The sequence below is a fragment of the Porites lutea genome, chromosome 4 (assembly GCF_958299795.1).
Source record: "Porites lutea chromosome 4, jaPorLute2.1, whole genome shotgun sequence".
NCBI lineage: Eukaryota > Metazoa > Cnidaria > Anthozoa > Scleractinia > Poritidae > Porites > Porites lutea.
In genome coordinates this window covers 39281682-39307322 of record NC_133204.1, presented here as the reverse complement: position 1 = coordinate 39307322, position 25641 = coordinate 39281682, and the positions used below count along the sequence as shown (strand labels likewise).

Sequence of the window (25641 nt, the reverse complement as noted above, 5' to 3'; positions counted from 1 at the left end):
AAGCCGTTTTTACGCCGGCACGAATTGGAGAACAATATTGGATAGGGATTCTGCTCACACATGAGAACGACGGTGATTTCGGCGCGATTTCTGTAATGGAGCGCAAGCGAAGCTAGCTGAAGCTGCGTCGCGTAGATCTCCGAAGTGTAGAGTCACAGTATATCGGATAGCAGCTGTTCACTATACCGAAAAAAAAGGGCTTTTGGTGTCGGCACGAAAAGCTTTCCGGTATTATATAGTGTGTGAACATAACCAATGGTGGGACCAAGATTTAAATTAAACCTCTTTAGCAGTGATGTCTTGCGGTACTGTTTTATTTTTTAGTATTTTACAGCATGAGATAGACGGGAAAGGTGTTTTGTAAAAGTGAAATTTAATTTAGGGCACTCAAAGGAGAAACATGGTTTAGCAATTTAGAAGCTACTTGAAAGACAATTAACTAGCAATTACAGCCGATTACAGGCATTCTTCAGCACGTGGGCTGAATTGCAAAAGACTTTTCTTGTGTTAAGTGAGTATTTAATACTGCTTTAAGTAGATTCTCTTTTGGTTATATACGAGGAACATATAGCTTTCACCCGCTTAACACATTATGTCCCTATTAACTTTAACGGCTTCCTGTCTCACGAAGCCTCACGCGAACACTGGCAAACGGTTGTTTTCGTGCATGGCGGTCTCACTACATAAATTCATGAACCGACATGAATTAATCGTTCTTGCATGGAATAATGTAAACTTATTGCTTTGCATGCGTTAACGAACCTGTTGTAAAGGAGCTGCGTCAAAAAATTGATCAAAAGATGAGCAGTGGAAACTGTCACCAAACAAAAAAGACCTCAAAACATCAAGGGAAGGTAAAGAAATTATAAATAACACAGATTGGATGAAAGAAGACACGGATTGACAAACTTGTCAGCCTAACAGCTTGTTTTTAAAGTTCATTTTTTTGTTGCTTGTAGCGTTTGATATAATTCTTTTGGGAGGCTAATTTGTTTGACACGAAGCAAGTGTGATTTTGTCATTTTTAAGTAATTTTTCTTCGCTAACGTTATTAGTCCCATCCCGAATAATGACGCGTGATTGGCAATATTAACATTAACTGAACTAGAGAGCCGCACCCACAGCCCGTTAAGATTACTACGAATAGTCCTTCAGTTTGAGCTAGAGAGACACTCGAACGCGCGGGAAAATCGCCGCACGCGAGGAGAGGCCAGGTCACTCACGGGTGGCGATTTTCACGCAATTTCGTTTTCTGCTCGCTCGGCTTTAAGTGAAAAAATGAGGGTCTACCCGGATTCTAATCCTTGAGAGCAGACACTTATCTCTCTGCATGATCCCTCTCAGAATGATCGTTTCTATACAATATGCCTTTTAATCTAAGGGTCCATTTTGGTTACGCGGTTCGTAGTTATAATTGTTCTCGGTACACCCTCCTAAATAGTTAATTTTCTTCTCTTGGTTTCAAATGGTAAACATTTCAAGAGTTACAGGTTATTTATGTCTTAGTACACATGTATCTTAGCAGCGTTCAAATGCGTTAATTAAATTTTCAAATCAGCGAACGCACTTTAATTCGCGACACGCAGTAAACAGACAAAAGAAAAATATTAAAAAGAACGATCATCTTTTTCTAATCAACTTCTTATCAACACAAGCCGCCTAAAATTACTGTTGGTCGCACATCAATTGGAGAAGAAGTTACTTAAAACTGTGTATTATACAGGTGGCTTTGCGCGTGACGTTAGTTGAAATCAATTGTCATCTAGGACAATACATTTAAACGGATTATCGCGTGCCCTCGTGTTTCACACGTGTTCGGCGATTAGTTAATTATGTTCAAAGACAGGTGGTTAAGGCAGTATGAGGCAGTGAAATGAATGCTCTTTTGGCACGGTTCGGCTCTCTGGTTCGTGATATAAGTATTTAATGTCAGGATATTTTGGAATCCGCCAATTTTCTTTGCGGATTCAAAAATTTCCACGTCCACAAGTGTCCGCATTCACTCTCAGTTCGTCAGCTGATTGTAAAGCGATCTCCGGCTCATGCAAAAATTTCATCGCCGATCTTCGTCAATAACTGTTTCATTGACAAAATTGTCCCACCAAGCACTGTTTCGCTAATTTAACTTGTTTACTGCGCCCAATTCGTCCGTCCGACATGAAAATAAGCTTCAAAATGTCGAGTCGCATTGCCACAATTGAAGTGTACAGTAATCAGGGTTTAACTGCACACAAGTTATAGGACTTGAAACTGAAGTCCAAGAAGTGAAGAAGCGATAATTTTCGTTCTGCACCATCTTGAATATTCACGGTAAAGAACTGGGCACGATCTTGTGACGTCACTGGATAAAAAATATCCTGATTTAGCGTCCACGCGATTCCGGATGCATAGTAGACTCGTACTCAGTCCCTTTTTATGTGTTTTTGGGGCCGAGAGAAGATTGGGTTTAGGTTGAGGCGCGCGGGGACTCATAAATAAAACAAATAACGATTTACCTGATTCCGAATCTACCTGAGTTTTTGAGGAGATGGGAAAACCAGAGTACCTCGAGAAAAACCTCTCGGCGCAAATGAGAGAACCAACAACAATAAATAACTCATAAATGGCGTCGACGAGGGGACTCACGGGAAGGGTCCCTTCCCATGAGTCTCCGCGCGTTCCAAGCTAACCCCAATCTTCTCTCACCCCAAAAACATACATAGCGACTGGGTACGAGTCTGGATTCATATCGTATTAAAAAATTTTCACTCTGGGGAGCGGATTCAAAAAGTTGCGGCTTCGCATTCCGGATACACCGAATCCGCAAAGAAAAAGTTGCGCATTCAAAAATATCCGGATACGCGTGGACGGGGCCTAAAGCTACAGTTTGAAGAAAAATTTGCGTTCCATGACAACGTTTCTTCTGTCAAAACTCATCCTCGGAGACCCAGGGGCGGATAGTGGGGGCGAGGGATAGTCTAAACGGGCGGAAAAATATGGCACAAAAGAAAAGTAAAGAACGGCCAGAAGAGCTCCTGCGGACAATGTCTTACCAGACAAGTTCCAAACGGTCGGCGCCGTTCTGGCTTCTGATTGGTGCCAGAAAACTTTGTGTTTTTCTGGCACCAATGAGAAGCCAAAACGGCGGCGACCGTTTGGAACTGGTCTGGTAAGACATTGTCCCCAGGGGCTCTTCTGGCCGTTCTTTACTTTTCTTTTGTGCCATATTTTTCCGCCCGTTTAGACTTTCCCTCGCCCCCACTATCCACCCCTGGATCTCCGAGGGTGGTCAAAACTCTGTCATGAAAAAATGTTTTGAAAATTCGATCGCGCAGGCGAGGAGCCTGCCCACGAGGCGTTTTCAATCAAATTTTCCGTGCTCCCTACTGGGCTTGGTAGCCAACTCAATCGATTTTAAATCCAAAATTTAAAAAAAGGGATGTCCCTCTGCCCCATCGAAAGTGTCTATGAGCGACTAAATCTGCCAAGGGTTTGGAGCGCGTTGGTTCGACTCCCGCGTGTTTTGGCTTTCTTATTCGTTTTTACTGAAATAGTTTTGATAATTTTGAGTGTTTCTTGGGTTTTTAATAATAATGATAATAAAAATAATAACATCGTGCGCGCTAAAAATAGCACGCACTTCCAAGGCAACTGTTGTCTAACTGTTGGAACTTAACCCGTGTTTTGATTGGACGTCAGTAATGACGTTTTAAAACAATGAAATTCCAGAACGTCCCCGATACCATTACACGTTTATGCAATTGTTTAGGTTTCCTAGTTTCCTATGCGTTGTTGTTTGTTGTCTGTCTTTCTATTTTTCTTTTAGCGCAAATGTTCCGAGAGGAATCAGATAGCTTATGATGGTTCGCTTTACAAACAGTGTTCTCGCGTTCCGGTTTGGGGCAATGGTTTGGCTGAAAGGCAAAGGAATTGGAGAGACTAGAGGGGCTTCCTTGTCGTGTTGAGTGCTGCTAATCCAAACTCTTCCACTCCTATGAGTAAAAGACAAATTCCCAGTGCACTGATCGAAATTCCATGATTGGGTCCCAAAGTCCCACTGTATTTGCAATGTCGGTAGATTCTGCACTAAAGTTTATTTCCAACAGCACCATTCAAATCAAATTTAGACGTGAAATAAATCACACAAAATGTTTGAAGTTGACTTCTCTTGCAATTTCTATAGTTGCTGTATGGGAATGTTTGCCGCATCAAAAGGAAAAATACAAGAATCGTGAGAAGGGTGTGTTCCATAAATCACGGCAACATTATATTATATTAGGCCCGTTTCAAACGTCGTGCTACTACCTTGCCGAACTCAATTGATCGAATTAAATTCGACTTTAGCACGGCAGTAGCGCGACGTTTGAAACTAAGTCGACCTACTGCCGTGTAGCACGGCAAGGCTTGCCGTGCCGAACTCAATTCATAAATTATAAATACATTAGAATACATTTAAAAGTTTACTAAACCGTTTCTTTGTTTTTTGTGTTTTGTTTTCGTCAACAGCCTTTCTATTCGACTGAATTAAATTCGACGTCTGAAACCAAGTCGTGCTACCGTCGTGCTGCAGTCGAGCTACAGTCGAGCCAGCTTAGCACCGTAGTAGCACGACGTTTGAAACAGGCCTTACTGAGCAGTAGTTGTGAGGAAGAAAATGGGCTCGTTAAACATCCATCCTTTGTCAAACTAAATCCTTGATGGTCAAAAAGAGATCATGCATTTCACTGCGAGTCGTCATCATCAGCAGAAACGTTTGGAAGCATGGCTCTCCAGCAAGCGCCGCGGTTTTTTTGGGGTCGTGGGTTTTTTCGCTTTGAGGATCTGGATGGCGTGGGTTTGCGGTCCCCACTTCTTTTCGACGGCGTCGCGTTCTGATTGGCAGTTGCTCTGGAGTCCTCCTCAGGAGCGTCGTCTTGTTCTCCAGTACTGACGATCAGGGGTCGCGGATTTTTCCGCTTTGACGAGCTCGATGGCGAGGGGCTGCAGGCCTCGCTATTGTTCCTGCTTCTTTTCGACGGCGTCGAGTTCTGATTGGCAGTTGCTCTGGACTCCTCCTCAGGAGCGCCGTCTTGTTCTCCAGTACTGACGATCAGGGGTCGCGGATTTTTCCGCTTTGACGAGCTCGATGGCGAGGGGCTGCAGGCCTCGCTATTGTTCCTGCCTCTTTTTGACGGCGTCGCGTTCTGATTGGCAGTTGCTCTGGACTCCTCCTCAGGAGCGCCGTCTTGTTCTCCAGTACTGACGATCAGGGGTCGCGGATTTTTCCGCTTTGACGAGCTCGATGGCGAGGGGCTGCAGGCCTCGTTATTGTTCCTGCTTCCTTTCGACGGCGTCGCGTTCTGATTGTCAGTTACTCGGGGCACCTGCTCAGGGGCGTCGTCTTGTCCTCTAGTTCTGACGACCAGTACCGGTGACTTGGGCGGCGCTTCATCGGTGGAATCAGAAGGTATTGAGATAACTGCATTTACATTAGAGTTACTGCCAACCCGCTGTATTGGGGAGGAAGACGTTCCCTGGCCGGCACTCGTCACTGTGCCGACTCTTTCTTCTGGGACCATTGCGAGTCTTCGGGTTGTTTGACGGGTTACTCTGGCGGGTCGATTGTCTTCGTTTTGACTTCTCCACTGTCGTTCATCGATCACAAAAGTCTCATCATCTGATGAAGAAGACGAACTTTCAATAACCCTTCTTCTTTTCACTGGTAAACGTGTGTTGTAAGATCTCTTGCCCGGAGCGCGGGACGCTGCCCGTGACTTTGTTGCACTGTGTAAGGACACCAGCTGAGACGCAGCAAAAACTACTTCATTCGTGTCAGCAGACGCCGCGTCTTCCTCTGGCTGAGCTGCCGTGCCCGCCGTTTCCGCAGGGTTGCTCTCCTTTCTAATTGCTGATCCCTTTGCCAATGTACAAAGCTGCTGTGCTGGGGTCGTAAAAGACGCCGTCGAAGCCATCCTCACTGCTGCTAAACCAGGATGCCTGCGTTTTGGATGAGGAACTTGAATTGTCTTTCCACTCTTTCTTTTCTTCGGTCGAGTTTCTTCAGGGGGTTTGGGATAAATACTTAATTTAGGCGGGGGGTGTTGTTGAGCAAAGCTTGGTCCAAATTGCGAGGTAAACCTGACTGGAATTTTAGAAAGAAGGGCTGGCCAGAGGAACAAACTACTGAATCGTGAAGATAACAATTTGTACTCGTAAGAATTACGGTAGGCACGAGACCTTGTAACTGCCGTTGGGCCTTGGTTGTTGTTTTCGACAATACTTGACCCACCGTGAGGGGGTAAACTTGTATTTATCGAGGCGTTTGTTTGTTTATCGGCCCTGAACGAGGCATGCCCCGCTTCGTTTGGTAGTGTCTGTAAAGCACTTGCCGGCTGTATGAGTGTTCTATGATTAGGCGCTATTTCAGGAACCTGTTTATTTAACTGGGTGATTCCAGTTTTTGAAGTGTCATCAGTTGTAATATTTCCAACAGAAACACAGAGACCCGTACTTTCCTCCACATTATTGCTGGGCTTTCCGCCAACTGCACGTGCAACAGTAACCACGCCATGTTCACTTGACGTGGTTTCACTATCACCTGATTTGCTCATGGTTTGCTTGTCTTTCTCTGACGCTACGTCACGTATAACGCGTGATGCACCGGACTCTTTGTTACCATGGCTACCAGAAGGGACTGCTTGACAGGCCGATGCTAACGGCGGTTGGTGTGCTTGTGATCTTGCTGTGCCGCACTCAGGGGAGGGATTTAACAAGGCGGCTATTCTCTGCAACTCAGGGCGGAGTTGAAGAAGAGCTTTGAACGTTCTCAGAGTTGTAAAGGAGGGTGGAAGAGGAGGAATTGCTGGTGCCCGCGTGCGGGGAGCCTGGCTTGTTGCAGACGGAGTAGCACTCACTGGCTTCGCCGCCGTAGTTCCATTGTCGTTTCTCGCGCTTTGCAGGCCGATAGGAGTCTTCCCTTTATTCGGGTGTTTATTCCCCTGATGATCGCCCATATTACTTTTCTCTTTTGGCAACTGCAAGTCTGATTCTGCGTTCTGGAGGTTTCTTTGTCTTCCCTGATCTCCTCTGGTCTGATTTTCTAACATGCCATCACTAGCTTCTCGGTGCATATTTGACGGATAGTTGTTACTTGAGGGCAACTTGGACGTACCAGAAACATGGCTAGCTTGGCTCTGCCGGTTTCTTGTAGCATCACTCGCTTGTTCCTTCTGTTCATCTACAGTGGCAGTGTTTTCAAGTGATACCGAGGGTTTAGCGGCTGTAGTGACGTTTGTGTGTGACGAGGCAGGGTTGGTCGAGGTGTTCTGAATGGCTTTAAGAACCGTAGGGATGTCGATGCTGAAGGCCTGGGGATAAAAACAAAAGGACCATGTTCATTACCTTCCTCTGAACACATGATTATGCGCGGAAGAAGGAAACAAGAGATGACTGGTCTGAAGTGCTTGTAACATTGCCTCAAGAACAAGAATTCACAAGAATCTCAAATAACGGGCAGCAAGAAGGCGAATCGGAGGCGGGGGCGGTGTCACAAGCCTATTTCCACACCCAAGTTTACTCTTGTGATAGAAGTTTAAATTGACCAAACGCGATATATTAAAATTTATACTTGGCTCCGAGGCGTGGGGGAAATAAAACGAAAGAAATCACGGCGTTCAGGTCCAGGGATAAATAATGCATTTTTTTGTTTCTGTCAAGCCTCCGAGCCAAGTAAAATGTTTACTATATCGAATTTGGCCTATTTGAAGCTTAATAACTAACAAAATGAGCACAGGAGCCTATTACCATAGATGAAAAGGATTTTGTTACCGTTCAATGGCATTTTACGAGCACTAACTGGGAGATCAGTGAGTAAGTATAAGTAGGTACGTAGTTAGGTTAATGGATAGGTAGGTAGGTAGATAGGTAAGTAGGTAGGTAGGTAGGTAGGTAGGTAGGTAGGTAGGTAAGTAGGTAGGTAGGTACCTAAGTAGGTAGGTAGGTAGGTAGGTAGGTAGGTAGATTGGTAGGTAGGTAGATTGGTAGGTAGGTAGGTAGATTGGTAGGTAGGTAGGTAAGTAGGTAGGTAGATTGGTAGGAAGGTAGGTAGATTGGTAGGTAGGTAGGTAGGTAGGTAGGTAGGAATAAAATAATAGGAATAAAAGTGGCTTTTCAACGTGTGTCAAACTAATTCAAAGGCTGTGGCCAGCATGTTGGCTTTGAAGTCGTTCAAGGATGATGCACGTCGTAATTGGAAAGTTAGGCTATTCGACAACATGGCTTTTGTCTTAAAACGCAAACTGCACCTAAAATTATCAGCCATAACTTTTTTAGGAGAGATTTGAATGGTACCTTTCTGGAGCCTGTGAGGATTCTTTTTGGGGGTGTTGTTACGGGGAGATAAAACGTCAGGACAAGACCCCCATAATAGGGGTACATTGGTCTACTGGTTTGCGTGACAATTTGTCATGCTGCGCCAAAAGCATTCCAATGCTACCGGCGCAACCCGCAGACGTTCTCAGGGCTTCGTCACTCGTCCCTTCCTCATTGCGTGACGAGCCAAAATACCACTCATTTATTTGCTGAGATGGCAAATCTTTGATACGGCAAGAGTATTTGCACAACGCCGGACGCCAGGATGACGGACTCTTAAGTTTCACGTTGCTTGTATAAGGATCCTAAATGGGATTCAATTCGCTCAGTTTCCTAGCCCTAATCATTAAACCTAAAAACATTAGAGTAATTTGCCGTTTGGTGTTCAGGAAAATTTCTTTTCCTCGATCCTCCACGCGGGGAAGGTGAGTCGGGAAACGTAATTTATCCGTTTTCTATTGTCTTTTTGTCGCACAGCAAATGGTACTCTTTTGTCTTATAAAAATGCCGGGTTCCCGACGAATAGGTTAGCACAAACACGAGGCGGTAATCCAATTAATATTTTCCAGATCAACCAAGATGATTATTAAGAGGCTATCTTGGTCAAATATTACCGTAGTAAGGCTAAATAAATAAAGAACATGAAAAAAATCAACAACCTGGCTCTTTTTGCGTTTATCTATTCAAACGTCTCACCTGCAGAAGCAACGAGAAAGGCCCTAAGAAGCCCGACACGGCACTCGTCTTATCCTCGGCAGAAGCACCTTTTTGATTCTTCCTTTTCATTTCGCCAATATTCCTCCGTTTGGTTGGGCTGTTTTTCATCAGTTCACGTTTGGTTGGGCTGTTTTTCATCAGTTCACGCGAATGGGGTTGCTGAATTCTAGCCCTGTTTACTCCCTAATTAAAACACACAGCAGAAAGCAACAAACGGTTATAAAACTAAAAGGCCTACGAAGTCGGGACCAGTGCGAAATCAGTGAGAAGCAAGGAACGTGAAAGAAAACGTAATAGAAGGAAGAGGGAGAGAAAACACCCTCTCTTCCTTTCGCACGCCGTTTTCTCCTGTTGTTGTTGTTGTTTTTTTTTTACTCTGTCTGCCGTGTTCACCATCTGTAAGCCGGAAAAGGCACATGGAGGACGCGCTAGACCTGCAAGCTGTAAAAGGTGCGCCATACATGAGACGGTAAATTAGGATGGGCATTATAAATCCTTATGATTAGCCAACTACCTCGGTGCTTCCTGTTAGCTGAAATTTTAATTCGTTTAGTTTCATAGCGCTTGCCATTACTCCAGAAAAAGCCAATCTCGAGGAAGAGGATTTACTTTGTATTTACTCTTTCATCTACACTCACCGCTTTTCTGTTTCGAGGCTTCTTTGCCACTTCCTTGACCTCTTCATTGTCATCCCTCATATCTTCTGTCTCCTCTTGTTCGTCCTCATTTGCCGCCTCTGTTTGCTCTGCTTCTTGTACCATCTTTGCTTTCGCTTCCTCTTCAGCTCGTATTTTCTCTGCCCGTTTCTTCTCTCTAAACCTCTGCCTTGTTAGTCTTCGCCTTTCTCGAGACTCTTCTGGTGGAAGCGGGATACGTCCTCTTGCTTTCTTCTACAAACAGTTACAGTAAAAAACCAGTGAGTAAGAACCTGTTTTTTCCTAAGTTAGCCTAAACAGGTTCTTACATAAATGGTAATTAGCACAAATTTAGGTTCTTAAATAGGTTCATTTTTTCTGAAGATAAAATACATTGTGGGTTAGAGTATCTAGCGGTATTCAGCTCATTCCTTATGTAAAACCTGCATACTATTACATTACACTTGGTGTGATAAGGCACCTATGTCTCCAAAGAGGACCCTGAATGTTGATTTATCTTATTTGCCCAAGTTTACAGAATTTGTTTCAGTGTAGATTTTAGAAAATAAGAACCTGTTTCAACTTTTAGGCTAAACAGGTTCTTGTATACAGGGGCCTCACTTGCAAATGTTAGCCTGCCTGGTTCTTTAAAACCAGGTTCTTACTTGCGGGGATTTACTGTACAACAACTCAATAAGAGTACCTTATTTGGAGATAAAGACTGACCGTGCACTAGTTCGTTTTGGAATGGGGCAAACGTAGCAAGCCAAGATACGCCAGTTGTTTGACCAGGTAAACTGCAGATAGTCCCGCGTGAAGACAAGAGGAAAGCTGTCTACAGGCAGACGGCAGATTCCTGTGTAATATCACACTACCTACAAGTAAGGGAGGTAATCATCGAACTTACCACAACTGGCACATCTGGGATATCCAAATCCTAACAAGAAAAACCATATGAAAACTTAGCCACATTTGTGTTTAGTTCTTGTTTACGAGACGACACCTCAAAACAACCAAGGGAAAAGAAAGGCTCGATAGAATACCGTAAAATTCCGAAAATAAGCCCCGGGGTTTATATTTTTCAAGGGCCCTTTTTGAGGAGCTTATTTTTGGAGGGGCTTATATTCGGAGGGGCTTATGTACGGAGGGAAATTTGCGTTTCAAAATCGATTGGGCTAGCTTGTAGCGGGAAGGAAATTTACCATTTTTGCTTTGTTTTACTTTGTATCCGAGGGCAAATTCCAAGTACAAGCCCCCCGGGGGGCTTATATTCGGAGGGGTGATTTAAAGGAGGGTTTTTTTGCGTTACGATTTTGGGCTTAAATTTGGAGGGGCTTATACAAGGCGGGACTTATTTTCGGAATTTTACGGTATAACACTGAAGAGTTACGGTTAGAGAGAGCAGAAGAGAAACATCCGTGTGCCCCTCATTACATAGCTTCACTATTTTTGATCTAAATCACATCTGTTCTAAATCGCATCATTTTGTTTTGCATAAAAAAAATGAGATGTAAAAGCGTTCCCGATTCCAAGTTTGAACAAACTGACTACTGGATCAATAAAATATTGGTTCCGACTGAATTTTGCGATTTCAGTATAGCTGTAATAAAGTGGTAATTGAACTTCATGTCGTGTAATTTTTGTCTGAAATCATACTTGTGATTTCAAATCAAACTCGCGCTCTGCGGTCGTAGATTTAAAAATCCCGCGTATGATTTCAGACCAAATTGCACTCCACTCAGTTCAATTACCATTAATTATTTTATTCAACAGTCTTCCTGGTCGATGAATTGTATATGTTAGCGCGACTTACTTCTGGTCTTAACGATGGTCTTTCTTGTCTTCGTCCAGTAAAGTTAGCCACCAGCTCCCTCTTCTTCCGCAATGTATTTTGACGGTAGTACAAAAACTGGAAGAATTAAAGAAAAAGAGAAAAACTCTTGAGTTGCATACATGGCGAAAAAACGTTTAACACACAGAGAGATTTCTAGCCGCATATTTTCTTGTGAAAAGAGCCCTTTGAGGAAAATGTGTACAGGCTGAAGTAACGTGGAAAGTGGATCACCACTGAGCTATGAAGCCGTCGAAGGGAGTTTTATATCATCATCATTTTCCCAGTTAAAGGGCAAGGACAAGAGAAAAAAAATGCTCTTTTCCACTCTCCATCTCCCGCTCTAAAGATTATAATAATACGTACACTCTCTATCTGAACAGGTTCTCTCCAGTGGCGGATATATGGGAAGGTCTCGAGAGCCGAGCCCCACTTCATTTATAGGCCAAACTGAGGTAGGCAGGGCCAAGATCTTAGGGGCTGGATAGGCGTTCTACGCCCTCCCGCCCATAAACACTTACTTACAGACCTGAACCTGCGACTCCGGGTGTTAGTTAGAGTAAGACTTATGTACAATCTAACTTTTCAATCTGTAGAATAAGTATTGTAGCGTAACCATTCAACTTCCCCAGCAGTACTCATGCATGGCGCGTTGTGCTTTTCAATAACAAATAATAAAAACCACAATTTTTCCTTTGGTCACTACAGAAAGTAAGAGAGTTCAACTAACGTCATCTTTGCGTAGCACGATCCATCGGCGCCAACATTGATTATCAGTACGGTTCCCAATGGCTCGTGCAATCTTGGACCAGTTTCCTGCCAAAGATGAATAAGAAGTAGCATCTAGCATGCTAGCCTCCCCGCAGACGTCCGTTGGGGTTCGTTTGTCACGCATTCATTTGGATGAATGCGTGACAAACGAACCCCAACGGACGTCTGCGGGGAGGCTACTAGCATGCGTCGCAGACTTAAACAAAAGTTTAGTTCTGTCTGTGGCAAAGGCTAGTAGCATCGAGAAAATGTAAACGTGAGGATAAGACATTAAATGGAAAATAAAACCCCTGCAGTGACTATGGGAGAGAGCTCCAACTGGCTCTAACGGTCATAAAAGACAACTTGCTGCTTACCTTGACCAAACTTCTCCACATTTTCAAGCAACTTTTGATCCTGTATTTTGGTCCACGCTCCTTTGTCTATTTTAGGATCCAAGGCATTCACCCACCTACAAAAAAAATGCCGCAGTTGGAAAAGAAAATAAGCCGATAATAACACACTTCCTCGAATGAGCGCCACCGTCCTCTAAGCGCCCTTCTCCGAATTACAGCGAACCCCTTTGTGCTTTGGCCAAAAGAGTAAAAAGCGCACCCTCCCCTCCCTTTCTAAAGAGTAAGGCCCGAGGAAAACGCCGTACTTAACATGAGCCAAACTTAACTGACAGTTTGTGTTCGACCTACTTCGGCTGCTTGGTCAAACAGCCGAATTTGATCTAGCCAAACTATGAATTGTCTTTTTTGCTAAGGGGCTTTGCAAGAAAGATTTAGTCGAGTTCAGCTCATGTGAAGTAGCCTCTTTTTTTATAAGAACATTTTTTTATAAGAACGTTCAGCCTGAAATTTGCCAAAATATTAAGAACATGCTAAGAACGTACCTGAGGCTCAGAGAAGAGCTTTTACTTTCGTAAATCCAGAAAATCTGAATTACATAATGTCCTAAATGAAATCAGAGTGCGCGTAAAATTTTGTTCTTTCAGCACATCCCTATAGTGTATGGTCAATAATACACTTACATTGTACTTGTACAATTCATTACTGTGAAAACACTTTCAATCACTTTCTTAACTTGTCTTTGTTCAGCTTAAAAGTTATCAGATTTCCGTTATGAAATTTAAGAACATCTGTAAGCACATTTCCATGCTGAAACCGCCCAGAAAATAAGAACCGTCCGGGCTCAACTCGAAAACGGACGTTCTAATAAAAAAATGAGTGTACGGCGTTTCACCTGGGCCTTAGGATTTCACAAGGAAGTCCGCTCTTGTGAACGCAGGTATCAATGAGGAAAGCAGTTTCGTCTTCGTTACATCCTTGTGCATTGACAAATGTCAGGCAGAGGTTTAAAGGCCACGTAAAGCTCCAGCAACAAGAAACGGGTAAAATGTAAGTAATATATCAAGCATGAGACGCAGTGTTTCATCACAGATGAAACACTGAGAAGAGAGTTGAAAATACGACGCGCAGTAACGTATTTTTCACGAACTTCGAGGTGTTTCATCTGATGATGAAACACTGTGTCGAATGCTTGATATTTCTTCTCAAACAAAATGATTTTAGAAGTAGAAAATAAGGATGCAAAAATGAGTAGTTTTTCATCTGATTTCCAAATACTCATTAAACTTTAATTTCCTTTGTATTTTCTTTATGAATTGTTTAAAAAAAGTTTGAGAACCTGAGATCAGGCCCAATTTTAAGAGTTTTCATACATTCCCTCTTCCGTGGTCGAAACGGAAATAGAGCCTGATCTCAGTCGTCAGTTTGAAGACCGTGAACGGAAAACAAACCTTTCTCTACACTGTGGTCCTGACCGGCCAGGGACCATCTCAGACAGCTTGTTCCAACTTGTTCCGTACTTCTCAATTGCTTTTCTAAGAAGCTGGAAGCAAAGAAAACACATTTAATTCATTTGGCTATCGAGCGGAAAGCAAAACAAAAGGAGAGAGCTGATTGAAATGAAACGGAACGAAACAGTCAAGAACAAGATCGCTCGACCCTAATATATTAACCCTTTAACCAAGAGTAATCAACACCAATTTTCTTCAAACAATATCCATTACACTGATACACGATCAACAGATAAGGTTATTAGGATTAATAAAATGATCACTAAAGGAAAAACGCTTTGAATAAACAGTTTTATTTCGTTCAGTAGGCAATATGTTTCTCGTACGAAGACGACCTCTACATAAAGTCAAGTCAAGTCAACTTTAGTTAGGCAGGGTAATGGCTGGTATCAAAATGGGCCCAGCGTTAATTATGACTACATGATAAAAAATGGAAATTATGTAAAAATTATGTACAAGGGTTTTTAAAAGTGACTAAATGGAAAATTACATATCTTCATAACAATCACAATTTGTTTAAGATTAAAACGAATTAGGGAGCTACCACAAGTTACATAAGTATATTTATAAGAAAAATTGAGGGCTACAATGAAGTCTAAGAAGGTTCTTTTAAATGAAAAGCGATGTAGCTTCTTTTGGTGATGCAGGTCAATTATGAAAAAGAACCGCACCTGAACATCTAAACGTGTTAACTTAACGTACGGTAGATGAATGCCGTTCCTTTGTCTTGTCTTGTAAGTGTGAATGGTGTGATTTTTAATAAAATAATCCGATAAATGTGGCGGAACTAATTCAGTTAGACATTTAAAAACTAAAATGCATCTGTGGGCTTCCCTTTTAGCCGGGATTACCTCGTCTTCCTCCTCAGTCCACTTGCCTTTCCTTACCATCTGTAATGTCTGCGTATAACGGTGCATACACTGATCTCCCTGACGACCTTCTAAGAAGCTGGCCACTGCAAGATTAAAATATGAACACTTGTTCATAGTCTGGTTGCTTCCGGCCAAGACGGTAGAGAGGAGAAATGTGACGTCACGTTACCATGGTAGCAAAATTTCAGAATCTCAATAATAGAGACCTTTGAATTCTAAGATGACTACGACTACGAGTACGGATTTTTTTCAATACTCGCGCGTGAACCAGCGTCATTTTGGCGGGAAAACGTCGTCATTCTACTACGAGTTTTAGCGAGAATGCCGTGGTAGCGGAAACAAGTTATAAAGTGTTAGAGGTTTTATCATAACAGTGCTAATGTTTTTGGTTAAAAAGAAGTACAAGGAAGCTTTCCGGGGTGTCTGTTATTTGAGAACATGCGAAAAAACTTTAAGTCAAATCTGGTACTCGTAGTCGTTTTCGTCCTAGAACCTAAGGGTCTCTAATCTTTTTGGACACAGACGGTCATTTGCATTGTGGAACGATGGAAGAAAAGTACGGGCTACCGTTTTGTTTCTGAGTGCAGTCATACACAGGAAAGTCATGCATGTCGATTTTTTCGTTTTTTCCCCACCACATTTGCAGGACAATGTCTTTTTTAGATCATGAATTTTTGCTACTGTGGCAACGACTAACTTGTCAATATTGTTTACATACTTGGGGAATAATTTTTGTAAGGATTAGCCAACAGTTCAAATACCATCTTTAATCAGTAAAGGAGCTACGACGTGGTTGATTTTGAACATTCACGAGTTCTAAACTTGAAGAAAATTTGGAATTGTCCGTGCCCTCCTTTAGCTTATCTGTATCTCTGTTCACTAAAAACTGTGATTAATTTTGATGAACGTACCTCTTGCCCAGTTCCCCACTCCAACAACACGCACCACATCAAGCAGCAGTTTGTCATCCCCTGGAGTCCACTTGCTAAATACATGACATAAGAAAACCAATAAAGGCCACGCAGCACTAGCGCAACATTGTTGGCCAACAACTCCCAGCATTGTTGGATGTTACATGTTGCGTCCGTTTACACACCCTGTTTTTAGATGCATTTTACAGTACTTTTTATCGCGAAAATGAAAGCTCCCCTCCGTTCATAAGCGCATTATAAACATAAAAAGTGACACAGGAAACCAAACGTGAAGAAAGGGTCAAAAATGCCACTTTGGGGGTTTTAGTTTTGATGACTGGTTTGTGGGACCTCAAAGATATTCTTAATTCGCGCTAAAATCGTTCTAAAAATAAACTGGTCAGTGAAAACGCCGTGACAGGAGCACATAAAAATTGTTCGCTCCGGGTAATGAGCTCCTGATTACAACGTATAAAATAAATTTTGTCAAATTCACATATCCCAGCCAACGCCTTACGATTCCCTCGCTTGCTCAAACTCATAACAATTTTTGTTATTAATGTCCCACCGCTATCTCCAATTTGGCGCGCAGATCCGTGAATAATCCACACGCATTAAGATACAATAAACTCGAATTTTTGCTCCAAGTTGCCGTGTCACTGACCCAAGAAACTTCAACCTCAGGTTTTGAGAATTTTTAGTTTAGCCCTTTAGGTCCCACGAAAGACCAACATCAACTGTCTCCTAACAACATCAGCAGCTCATCAAGAGTAAAGGTTATGAGAATTACTCAATTGATTTTCAGAGCGAGAATGCTTTGATCTTAAACCAAATTCTCTCAACTATTCTTACAAGAAATGTAAGGAGATAAGTCTGGAGAATTTGTATGTGGATCTTGGGGACTTAATGGGTTAAATCAAGGGAAAATGTTAGGTTAAAAAAATCAAAACAAGCACGGACGTCAAACTGTAAAACAATGAAGAAGTAGATACCAGAGCCGCGTTTTATAGGCTTACCTCTTCAGAAGATTCTTGTTTAAACTTCTTTGGTAACGTTCATAACAGTGTATAGGAGTTCGCTTGGTCTGGGAACACAGAGTTAATGTACAAGGCCGGATTGAAATTAACTTTTGTTTAAGACAGCAACAAACAAGTGAAGATAAAAAACAACATAAACACAACAACGAAAAATTGGAGAGCTGCGTACTAACTGAAAAATTGACAGTGGTCTTAGCAAGGATTTAAGTACGGTGGCACCCATTAGGGGTGCAAAGGAAACCATTTTTACAGCTTACCATTCGGGCAAGCTGAAGCTAGTATTTACTCGCTCAGACGTTATTTCAACTAGCCCCCAAAACTTTTTGACTAGCATAATTGATTACACAGTTCTTCTGTTGTTCGAATTCCTCAAAAAACATCACTAGCCCAATAATTTTTTTGTAAAATCCACTAGCCCTGGGCTATCGGACAGCACGTTCTTTTGCATGCTGTTTAAAGAAGCTGTTTATTGTAGCCATTTCCAGGAGTTTCACATAGTGAGGGGGCGGCACAAGAACCTTTGTCTTCTTGGTGCCATCTCCACTATCTCAACGACTGGAACAGCCGGGTTGCCTTTTTCGGCTTCCTGGTACACGTAAATATCCGAATAAAATCAAACCTTCCGTGAAGGTTAGTCCAAGATTTGATGGTTGCTTACTGGAGGTGGTCACTTATGAGAATTCCAGCAAGAGTTCTTTGACTGAGAAAACGGATTTTAAGAGACAAAGAGGCAAATAGGTGGTCTGTCACAGAGGGTGATCAGACGTGGTCGGGCTTGACTGTGCAGTGCTTTAAATGGGAAAATTGATTCTGGTATTTGATTAGGTGGCCGCTTATGAGACATAGAGGTGGTCTGTCAATGGAGACGGTCAGCCAATAAGGTTTGACTTTATAGTGCTTTAACTGAGAAAACATATTTTGGTATTTTGAACGGGTGGTCGGTTATGAAATAGACTACCAGTAGTATAATCTGTTCATCTACCAGTACTCTCTCATTTTCCTGCCTTTTCTTGTGTGGGGTGATTTTCACGTGCGCTAGCATTTCGCTCACTCTGCTATCCCTGAGGGAAAATGAGGGACTATGTACTCGTTGTCTACTTATGAGACAGACAGGTGCTGTAGTCTCTCACAGGAGATGGGAAATCTGGGAAAACTGTGATTTTGGTGTTGCTTGTGAAAGGTCTTACAAGAGGTGACCACACACGGAGGCTTAACTGTATTTTGTCCAGGTACAAGTTATGAATATAAGTTACTAACCTGGAGGGTTTGTGCAATATCAACCCAGGTCATGTTAGGATCCTTAGCCAACTGCAGAAGCTTCTTATCTTCATCTTTAGTCCACGGGGTTCGGTTCACATCAGGGTGATCAAAGTTGCACCACTGTAAGCGACACTGAAAACTAGTTCGTTTTGGCACCTACAACAGAGTAACATAAAGTAGTAAGGAAAAAACAAGTTCAACAACTATGAAACAATAAGAATAGTGGTGAAATAACATGGCCAAAGAAAAAAAAAGTTAAGACTAACCACAAATCAGCCTTGAGGCAGATAAATGTTACAACTGAGGCAATAAATTGTAAAATTAAACGACATAGGAAAGTCTAGTACTAAGTTTGTATGTGAGACAATATGGGTGGGTTAAAAACAGCTACACACCAAAATGAGAGAGTTAATCATAAGGACTATTAAAATAACAACAACAATTGTTTCAAAATAAGAAACACCTACTACAAATAACAAACATATGCCCCATGATCTTGGCACAACATCTAAGATAATAGGATATAGCGTCACTTGGGTAAAGGTGCTGATTTGTTCTTCTCCCCAGTTACATTTTATCAGTTAAGGATCATTACGAATTAGGCAATTATGAAAAATCATACAGACTGTTAGTGCAACACCCGATAACAAGCTCTCCATAGGAATTATTACTTACATAGATGCTGCTTATTTTGTCCCAGTCAATTCCCTCCAAATCATATGCAAGTTTGTCTTTGGGGATGCTTCTGAAATTTTACGAGAAAGCACAAGAAAAAATTATATTACCGTGGCGGTTTTATTTATATTGTAGTTTTATTAGAAAATTCCTGTCAAGATTGCTACACACTTTCATGGTTAAACATTTAGTGATAAAGCTGGATAAAGCAAAACTAAAATAAAGTATTTTGAAATTTCTTAGTGATACAATAAAATTTTAATATTAAGTCAACAGAAAGCCTGTACACTGTATTTATAAGAGATAACATAATTTCTTAGGATAAAGAAGAATCAAGATAATGTTTGTAGTAACTAACTTGATTCTTCTGCTCTCTGCCTTAAGGTCTTCAAGCTCCTTCAAGTCACTATTCGTCTTCACATTCTTAAGCTCTAATTTTTGTATCCTAACAGAGGCAACAAAAGCATACACACAAACATTATTCAATGAAATAATATTAAAACATCCACAAAAAAGTGAAAATATATAATTCAATGAAACTGATCACTAATTTTGTTCTTCTGGCAAATTCAATTACAACCATCCTACAGGGCACCTACAGGAATCTGTAACTGGCCCCTAAAATAACCTAAAGACACCCATCAATAAATAAAGTCAACTCTTTCTTAACAAACACCTGTAAAAGACAGACAACTTGAGTTGGTCCCCACGCTTCTATACTCTTTTTCATGGACTCTCAATAAGAGTTGTCCCAAAGGTGTCCGTCTAAGAAAGACTTGACTGTAGTTAGCTGCACACAGCGCTTGAACCTATACTTTTTCACCAATCCTGGCTTGGATCCTACTAGTTCACCCAAGTTTCACTTCACTGAATCATGTCCGAAATCAATGGATCTCCATTTATGTCAGCCTCCCACACACACATTTTTTGGGGGACTTGCATTCCTCCCTTGTAAGGAGGGAGAAAATAAAACTCTTGCATGAGAGGCTACATTTATGTAGGCCAAAGTATAATTTTCTAAACATGGAAGAATAATTGAGAAGTGAGTGTTACTGTGGTGGTTTACCATGACTTAAAAAAAAATGACTTCCAAAAAATTCCAGTTGGAAAATAAAATTGGAACATGACATTCTGGGTTGTTGAAATGAAAAATTTCCTAGACTGCAAAACAGTCCTTATTGTTGCGTATTCAAGTACGCGCAAGCAGTCAAACGAAAGGTCTGGAAGGAAGCTGAAAACAGAGAGCGAGACTGAGAGAGCGAGACCGGTTTTTTTTCTCTCGCCTCACATGTCTTACGGGCGTGTGACGCTTGCGCGCTTTGCGCTTAAGACTCTTACGCCACGCTTAACCAATTTCTTCACTCATTTTGAGAAAAACACCGACTGGTTTGCAGTCTAAAAATTTCCAGGAGCAATGAAACATCTGAACAGGGACTACTGTTTTCCCAGACTGAATGTTCTAAATTGAAATTTGTGCTCCTCATAATTCAAACCACCTTTGATATCACGCTTAAGAAATGCAGCAGTTGTTTGGAAATTTACAGGACTACAATCTAATTTGTTCAATGGTTAAATTAATCTGAATGGAATTTACCCAGCCCTGAATGTTGTTTACCATTTCCCCATACAGTGAACAGACCGGTTTGCCCATTCAAATGGCAATCAAACTGAATTTTCCTTCCAGCCCAAGCACTCCTTCAGTACCCATTAGCAACTTTCACTTCTTTACGCTAAATCTACCAGGTTTCACATACTTCTGCAGTATTGGGGAGAGTTTGTTTTCCAAATTTTGCATCTTAACTCCTTCAGCCAAGCGCTCTTTCTCTTTTGCATTCCCTGTCAATAGAAACAAAGCAAAAATTAGAACCATGAGTCTTTGTATAACAGTATAGAATTTGCTTCCCTACCAGTAAGTCAAGACATAACCTTCATTGTGAGTCCGATCTACATGGATATGTGGCAAAAATTCCTGTTCAACCTTTATACCCTACATGCAAAGAAAGAAGTGTCCAACAGCCCAGGACTAGTGGACTTTGCAGTTAGGGTGGTGAGTTCTGCTTTTAACTTGCCTGATCACCATTTGAAGTTTTCTGGGGGGAATTCAAATGACAAAAGTTATTGTAAGACAATATCGTAATAAATTCATGTGGATGAAAAGCTGTTTTTCAAGCTGATCTGATGAAGTGAAATTACATGATGTATTACACTTTACTATGATGATGAATTAATAAACTAACGATGTAACAAAAACTAAATAAATTTTTTTGCGGCTAGTTAAATTGACTCTCGGACTAGTATATGCCGCACCCTGAAGAGAGACTAAAATCTCACTTCTTTTTTACCTTAGGATGCATGTATTCCTTCCTACACGATTAGAATAAGAGGATATTAAAGAAATGAAGTTAATGATAAAAATAATGTACTAGATCCGGCTGTGTTATAAATTATTAATTATACTGTTATTGATTTTTATATTCATTCGTAAAAGTTTGCTTACATATTTTTTCTTGAATCAGGTAGCCATCAACCTGACAAGTCTGTCTTTTCAGCTTGGTGTCTTCATTATCAGGTGGACCCTGTTAGAAAACAACAAAGAAAAGTGTTTTTTTTTACAAGCTTAACAACATTGTTATCATCATCATTAACCTAGCGTAACTCCCAAGAGTGACCAACATCAATTTTCACCTTTTCTGCCTTTTGTGGGTCACATTCATGATAGAGGAATTTTTATGCACAAGCTGGCGAGATTCCATTTAGTTTGCTTGCTAATTTGTCTGCTGCAGAGGTGATATATTGTATTTTATAGGAGTAAGTATTCATGACAACTATTTTTAATTTCCCAGACCTTTCAGTACTTTTGTATGTCAGTACTCTAGGCATCTTGTATGGTTATAGCTTGAGTGGCTCTGTTTTGCTCTACCTGTTTATCTTATAGCCCTTAAAATCTTTACAGCAATATAAACTAACTTTTTGGTTTGTACTTTGTTATTTTTTGCACTGTATGTTTGTGTTGGACATGGCTGCATTGCAGTTTGTTGGTCACTCAATATCAGTATTTTGTCTAACCTTAATTAATGTTAGGTTCATATTGAGATAGCAGTGACTGCTACTACTATCTCCTCAATAATTGACTACTTAATATGTTTTGACCATTTTTATTTGTGTTTTTCTGCCATAACACTCCCATTTCCACTCACCCTCCCCTGCTTCTATCTTGCCAACTGCTTCAGTGGAGACTTGGGAACCCTATCATTAAGGACCCCATACTTTTAACACCTGTAATGTCACAAAAGGTTGCTAGGTGTATCTACTGCTGAAAACATTGCTTTTTTTTTACACAAAGCTTACCATTAAGAGAGTAGTTATAGCTTACCACTAAACCAGTGTCTCTGAAGTAAGGATAAGCAAATTTCATTAATGTGTGACCCTCTGGCTTCCCTTCATCTTTATTTGCTCTCATTTGATGCAATCCAAGCTAAAACCACATTAAGAAAGGGGTATCAGCGAAAAAAACTCACTGTTATCATCCTATTCATGTTATACAACTGTCAACCACCTCTTAACAGACACCTTGAAAAGGTAAACAAACGACACGTTACAGTTAGTTCCTTCTGTTAGTTTCTATAAGACAGACAATTTACCGGTATTTGGAACATGTCTAGTAAATAATATAAAGTAGCCTGCATTGCGAACATAATCAAATCCCGGTCCTTGTTCTGAGCCCCCTACAGAATCAACAAATTTATATCGGTGTGCGCGTGTGTATGTGTGTGTGTGTGTGAATTAAGTGGGTTTTGAATTTCCTTTAAACCTGATTGGCAAATCATCAATGGCTTCTTTAACAGGCCAATCATGGCATGTACTCAAATCCTGTTGGTAAACAGGTGAAGCCTGGAACAAGGATTTTGGTGCTGTTTCGCAGATCTTACTAACCAGGGTTTGATTATATCTACAACAAGGCTAAAACAATGGACAGTAGATGATAATAAAGTTAAATTAGTATTGTTATTATTGTCTTTGCCTCTAAAAAAATGAAAGTTCATGATCACTGTAAGCATGTTCTTGTAGGTTTAACTGTAAATGCACAGAAGTGAGTGGGAATGGTCTTTCACTTTATTTACTAACCTGCTTTTCTTTGTTCTTTGCCAAAGCCAGCTCTATTCTTTCAAGTTCATCTAAAACTGCAATCTAAAAAATTGACACATGAATGAATATAGTTGTTCACAGAAATCCCCCTGACTAGAGCTGCCCCGTATAATTGTTTTGCGAATGTAAAATTCAAGAAAATATCAATACCGTGCCCATGAAGGGGGACTCTACAGATGGGTTCCAATGCACAAGTATGGATCATATTTTCTGGAACAACAAAATGTGCCACTAGAACTCTGAAATTCCTATGCTTAACCGGACTAATACAGGAGTAAACCTGGCTAAATAAGTGGCCAGCATTTTGGACTCGAAAATACCCAGAAGCATTAGCTGGATTTATTTTTCAGCAGTCTTGAAATGATTTTCTTGCTATGCTTACAAACAGGCAACTTTTTTCTGCGGGGAATTCTTGGTGGGGATGTGCCGCCCGGTCCTCTCTAAATCTTGACCCTGTTTGAGACCAAAAAATGTCATTTTTCACACCCGTTTTCAGACGTGGCCTCTAAGAAATTATGTCATCACTAGTTAGATTAGAAAGCCAATAAAAAAGATTTATTAAAATTCATCTTAAATTCGCATATTAATTTTGTCTTTCTTTCTTATTTATTTGGAATTGAAATCATAAATTAATATGTTCATACACTCCTGTAGTTGCCTTGAAAACCATACCCTATTCTAGACCAAAATGGGCAAAGTCTATACCCATTTTTAGACCAAAGCGGCACCAAAACCATACCCTTTGGGGCGGCTCATACCTAGCTATATTGCTTATATAAGGGACTCTCTTACACTAAACTGTTTAGAAACCATACTCTTAAATAATGCAGTACATTCTCAGGAAGACTACATTCAAGCAGACCTTCGTCTCTTGTATGTTTTGTTTTCCCACTACAGACAATGTGTTGTTACCCCAAAGAACTGTTTCACATCATGTGGTCTGAATTGAAAAAATGAAACATGAAAGCCAAAGAATGTAGACCTTTCACCTGATAATCTCTATTTAAAATCAAGCACTGTTGAATTTTATTGCGCATTTCCATATCCTCAATGTTTTCCTCCTCACCATCAGAAAACAGACCATCTTCCTCCTGATCAAGTCCCTCAACATCCCTTGGGTCAAAAAACTGATCATCTACAGCAGGCCATGTTGAATTATTGAAGCCTTCTTGGCCTTCTTGGTTTGCAGAAGAAAGACTTGTACAGGGGTCACTTGTGGAAGGAACATTTGTAAAGGAACTTGACACATTTGAATAAGATACATTTGGAAGGGAACTAGTAGAAGGTTGGCAATTCACTGGCTGTAATTCAGTAATGGTATAATCATCTGTGGAAAGGTTACCACTTCTTTGAGCTGGAAAAAGATTACTGTTGGCTAGTTGGTGATGAGACAGAACATCAGAAACTCCTGGTACACTGTTGTCTTGTCTTGCATTGAATGACGACTGCTGACCAACATATACAGGTTCTAATACAGTTCCAGGAAATGCAACTTGAGTATTCTGCTCATGGAAAAAGGAATGGAAAAATCAAAGTTATGATAGTAAAACCATAAGATTGCTGGTATAAGGAAAATGGAGGAGGAGTGGCCAGGATTAAAAGTCATTTTGGAAAAAGATTCCCAGATAATATATGGTGAAATTTTGAAAATAAGTCCTGGAGCCTACATTTTCAAAGGTCCTCTCAAAGAACTTATATATGGAGGGAGCTTTGTAATACAAAATTAAGGTTGACTGTATGGAGAAACACTTTCTAAACTTATGACAGTGTGTAGGAGCTCCGCTCATGACATTATTTTTCATTTTCATTTAATAACAGAGCAATGCCCCTTTGAGTAGTTGAAACCACACTTCCTAATCAAGTTGGAGAGTATTGTAAAGACAATGACTAGAGAAAACTTACTAGTGCCAGTTGGGCATCTATTTGGTGCTGCAAGTTTACAGAGGCGCTACCTGTTGATTGAAAGATGTGATGTTCTTGTATTAACATTTCTTTATTGGTCTGATTTATTATGACTGCAGCCCATAGGGCGTGGAGGCGTGTGTGGCCTACTTTCATGACCCTGATTCATTTGTTTCACATACAGAATTAAGCAGAATTATTTATGAAAACTAACTTTACAGAAGTAGATTTTTTGGAAAAAAATGTTGGTATCACACAAGTAGACCGCTCATAGCCAACGTTCACTTTTCTTTTGAAGGCTTTCAGTCCAAAAAGACCCCTGTTCAAGATGCTAAATTACTGCATACCCTGAAAACCCTACCCTGTTCAGTGGCACATACCCACCAAGGCCAAATAAAGGCGTGTACTCCCTGGGATGGGGAATTTGATTCCCATACATAAAGGGGTTGGAGAATTTGAATCCTAACTTTTATTTCTCGTGATATGTATGTCTTAGTGCTTGCTCAAGGTGTGAAAAATCATTGTGGAGGTCTTTATGGCAATTTGGAAATAATTTTAAAGCTTCAAGACGGATTGGCTTAAAAGAAAAGGGGTATGTTGCACAAGCTTTGCTCTGTTCGCAGACTCAGCTTCAAGAGCATTAGAAAGCTACATTTCAGTGACATCTATAATTAAAAGAGTGATATAGCTCTTTTTAAATTATTAATATATAT

At 40.9% G+C, this 25641-nt stretch overlaps 2 protein-coding genes across 2 annotated transcripts in view; one reads left to right on the top strand and one right to left on the bottom strand.

Moving 5' to 3' along the window:
- Positions 1–25641, top strand: part of LOC140933545 (annexin A5-like) — a 330251-nt gene that overhangs the window by 64436 nt on the left and 240174 nt on the right. The window lies entirely within an intron of this gene.
- LOC140933544 (uncharacterized) lies at positions 4055–24193 on the bottom strand. The gene is made up of 19 exons (XM_073383141.1): positions 24016–24193; positions 23006–23068; positions 22254–22355; positions 21378–21456; positions 20635–20716; positions 19239–19325; positions 18881–18950; positions 18203–18361; positions 16925–16992; positions 15909–15982; positions 14977–15080; positions 14066–14157; positions 12639–12733; positions 12242–12327; positions 11494–11589; positions 10588–10617; positions 9684–9935; positions 9025–9228; positions 4055–7325 (listed from the first exon to the last, which is right to left on the bottom strand). The coding sequence occupies exons 1-19, from the start codon at positions 24067–24069 to the stop codon at positions 4701–4703; spliced, it is 4422 nt and encodes a 1473-aa protein (XP_073239242.1). The 5' UTR covers positions 24070–24193; the 3' UTR covers positions 4055–4700.